At 56.8% G+C, this 2,807-nt stretch overlaps 2 protein-coding genes; one reads left to right on the top strand and one right to left on the bottom strand.

The window, feature by feature from the left end:
* Positions 1–706: 706 nt before the first annotated feature.
* Positions 707–1,833, top strand: CHC_T00000277001 (hypothetical protein). XM_005719307.1 is given in 2 exon segments: positions 707–1,762; positions 1,763–1,833. 1 exon segment carries the CDS (start codon positions 707–709, stop codon positions 1,760–1,762), a length of 1,056 nt encoding a protein of 351 aa, XP_005719364.1. The 3' UTR covers positions 1,763–1,833.
* Positions 1,834–1,846: 13 nt separating this feature from the next.
* Positions 1,847–2,807, bottom strand: part of CHC_T00000276001 (hypothetical protein) — a 1,104-nt gene continuing 143 nt past the window's right edge. Inside the window, exon 1 of the mRNA XM_005719306.1 lies at positions 1,847–2,807. This exon is cut by the window's right edge and continues 143 nt beyond it. Within this exon, the coding sequence (XP_005719363.1) occupies positions 1,847–2,807 (961 nt within the window).

Genomic DNA, 2,807 nt, shown 5'->3' with positions numbered 1-2,807 from the left:
GGGGAAAAGAGGCGGAGCGAAGCTCGAACGCGATGATGATGGTGATGATGTGGAGCGAGGCTCAAACGCGATGATTATGCGGAGCTAAGCTCGGACGCGGGCGTGAGAAGCAATAAGGCTTGTTTGACTAGCAGTGGAATGGGTGAGGGTCCATAACCTATGATCTGTGAGAGTAAGACGCCTAGCCGTCGTCGACTCAAGGAGACGACGGCTGGACCTTTTAGTCAAGTCTGTCACATAGCATTACAGGGCCACTGTGTAAGCACAGCGGTCTCTATTCCTGATGACACTTTCTAATGGAAAACCCTACTGAATCGGACGATTTTAAATTTATTTATAGCCTGCCATCTCAGTTCTGTTCAACTTTAGTGGACCCGTACTTGTACTTCCACCGAGCGTATCCATATCGAGAGGGTTCACTGTAAAACGATGCCACATCGCAAATTCAGTCTCTTCGATTTATCCTTAAAATCAATAAGTCAGTCCCACTTCTTCGCAGAATTCGCTCACGTGTAAAAGCTCAAATATACTGTAAACAATTTTGCGATACAGTACAGTAATGGGTCAATGCAGGGCTGGACACGTGTACGATATTACAATGTGATGGCGCCGGCGGGATTGATCCCCCTTTCAGACGCGCACCGCTACTCGTTCCTCAAGTTCGCGCGCATCCCTTCGCGCGGTATAAAACTTGAGGAAAGCTACCATGGTCACACAACTTGATGCTGCAGAGCGCCGAAAGCGCAAATCAAGCAAGTCGAGAGATGGCCCCAAGCGGAAGCAGAAACGGAGGAGACCTACGGACGACGAACCTCAACAGGTGGACCAACGCCTTCTGGAACTTTTGACCGGCAAGAATGAAGAGGAGGATTTGAAAAAGATTGATTCGGAAAACTCCTCCGAGAGCGAGGAAGAGGAAAGCGGTTCATCGAGCGGTGAAGATGAGGCCTCAGATGCGGACGAAAAGCCAGCGGAAGAGAATGAGACGGCTGCAGGGGCCGCGGCAGCATCCGGAGCGACAAACGACACCTGGCCGCGGCGAATTTCCGACGCTCATGCGAAGAAGGTGAACGTCACGGTGTTGCTCGAGCGTGCCAACCTAGAAACGGTGAAGCAGAGCGGGCGGTCGGGCGGGATGGTGCTGCTGAACTGCGAGGATCACCGGCATGTGCTGAAGAAGTCGGGGCGCGACGCAAACGACGCGCGCCCGGACATCACGCACCAGTGCCTGCTGGCGCTGATGGACAGCCCGCTGAACAAGGCCGGGAGGCTCAAGGTGTACATCCGCACGGCGAAGAACGTGCTCATCGAGGTGCACCCGCAGACGAGGGTGCCGCGCACGATACGCCGCTTCTCGGGCTTGATGGCCGAACTGCTGGAGAAGTTTAAGGTGCGCGGCACCAGCGGGTCGACGCCGCTGCTCAAGGTTATTCGCAACCCGATCACGAGCCACTTGCCAGTCGGGACGAGGAAGGTTGTTTGCACGTATAACACGGATAATATTGTCGATATGAGGGAGCATGCGGCGAAAATGGCGGCGCTTGCGATTCCAGAGGGCTTAAACGTGGGGGAAGATGAGGAGGCGATCGAAGAGCAAGCGGAGGAGGTGAACGTGCTTTACGTGATCGGGGCGATGGCGCATGGCAAAGTTAGCGAGGATTGGGCCGATGATAATATATGTGTAAGTGAGTATCCGCTTTCCGCGGCGACGGTATGCTCCAGATTGACGTACACATATGAATGTCTCTTTGGGATTTTGTAATTGGCTAGAGCTGTTGAGCAAAAACGGCGGAGTATATAAAAAACACAGTCCATGACGGTGGGGATGGAAAAACGGGGGTTGATGCTACAGCATTCCAGATGCGGGCTTGCGTGGCTCAAACACGGTGATGGGATCACCCTCGGCAAATGCGGTAATCATTTCACCTGCGATTGCCATTCGCGGCGGTAAGGAGATGCCCTTGTCTCTGTTACCGCCCCGTGCAAACATCTCTTGGACGGCCGCCTTAGTGAACCAGCGGGCCTCTTGAACTTCATTGGCATCGATCTCAATGTGCTCAGTCAGGGCCTGAGCAATGCAACCCAGCATGAGCGAATATGGAAATGGCCATGGCTGCGAGCCGTAAAATCTGACGGGGCCAATCTTAACGCCTGATTCCTCCTCGACCTCCCTCCTAACCGAGTCCTCGACGCCCTCCCCATGTTCCATGAAGCCTGCTAGGCACGAGTACATCCCCTCCGGAAAGCGGTCCTGCCTCCCCAGCAAGATGCGATCCCCGAGGGGGTGTACGACGAGCATGATAGCGACGGGGTCCGTGCGCGGAAACCATACGCCCTTGCAATGGTCGTCGGTGCCGTCGTGCATCCCGCGCGCGGTAACTGCGGCGGGCTCTTCGTTGGTGAGGTTCCTGGAGCACTTGCGGCGCGAGCCGAAGTGATCGGGGAAGGTCGGGGCGCCGCACAAGCCGCAGAAGAGGTGGCGGAGGTGGAACTCGGAGAGGGCGCGCGCGTGGGCGGCGATGGCGGATTCGTGCGCCGGGAGGATGAGGGCCAGGTTGCGGAGGTTGCGGAATCGTGCGTTTGCGGCGCGGAGTAGCGGCGCGGAGTCGAAGTCGGCGGGGAGGGGGAGGGCGTAGTGTGGAGTGCCGTTGTGCAGGCCGAGGAGGGAGATGGGCGGGGTCTTGGGGTTGGGCGTCGGGAGGTAGGGTTGGAGCAGGGAGTGCGGGAAGAGGATGGTGGAAACGGTGGTGGCGGTGGCGGCGGTGTGAAGGATATCCAGGGTGGGCGAGAGAACTAGGTAGAGGGGT

Source organism: Chondrus crispus, genomic scaffold, assembly GCF_000350225.1.
Source record: "Chondrus crispus Stackhouse genomic scaffold, scaffold_480, whole genome shotgun sequence".
In the NCBI taxonomy this organism is placed as follows: domain Eukaryota; phylum Rhodophyta; class Florideophyceae; order Gigartinales; family Gigartinaceae; genus Chondrus; species Chondrus crispus.
The sequence above is the reverse complement of the archived record's forward strand: the minus strand, read 5'-3'. Positions and strand labels throughout refer to the sequence as shown.

Excerpts from the sequence above, each read along its gene's own strand:
- CHC_T00000277001 (XM_005719307.1), top strand. The coding sequence starts at position 707 with ATGGTCACACAACTTGATGCTGCAGAGCGCCGAAAGCGCAAATCAAGC.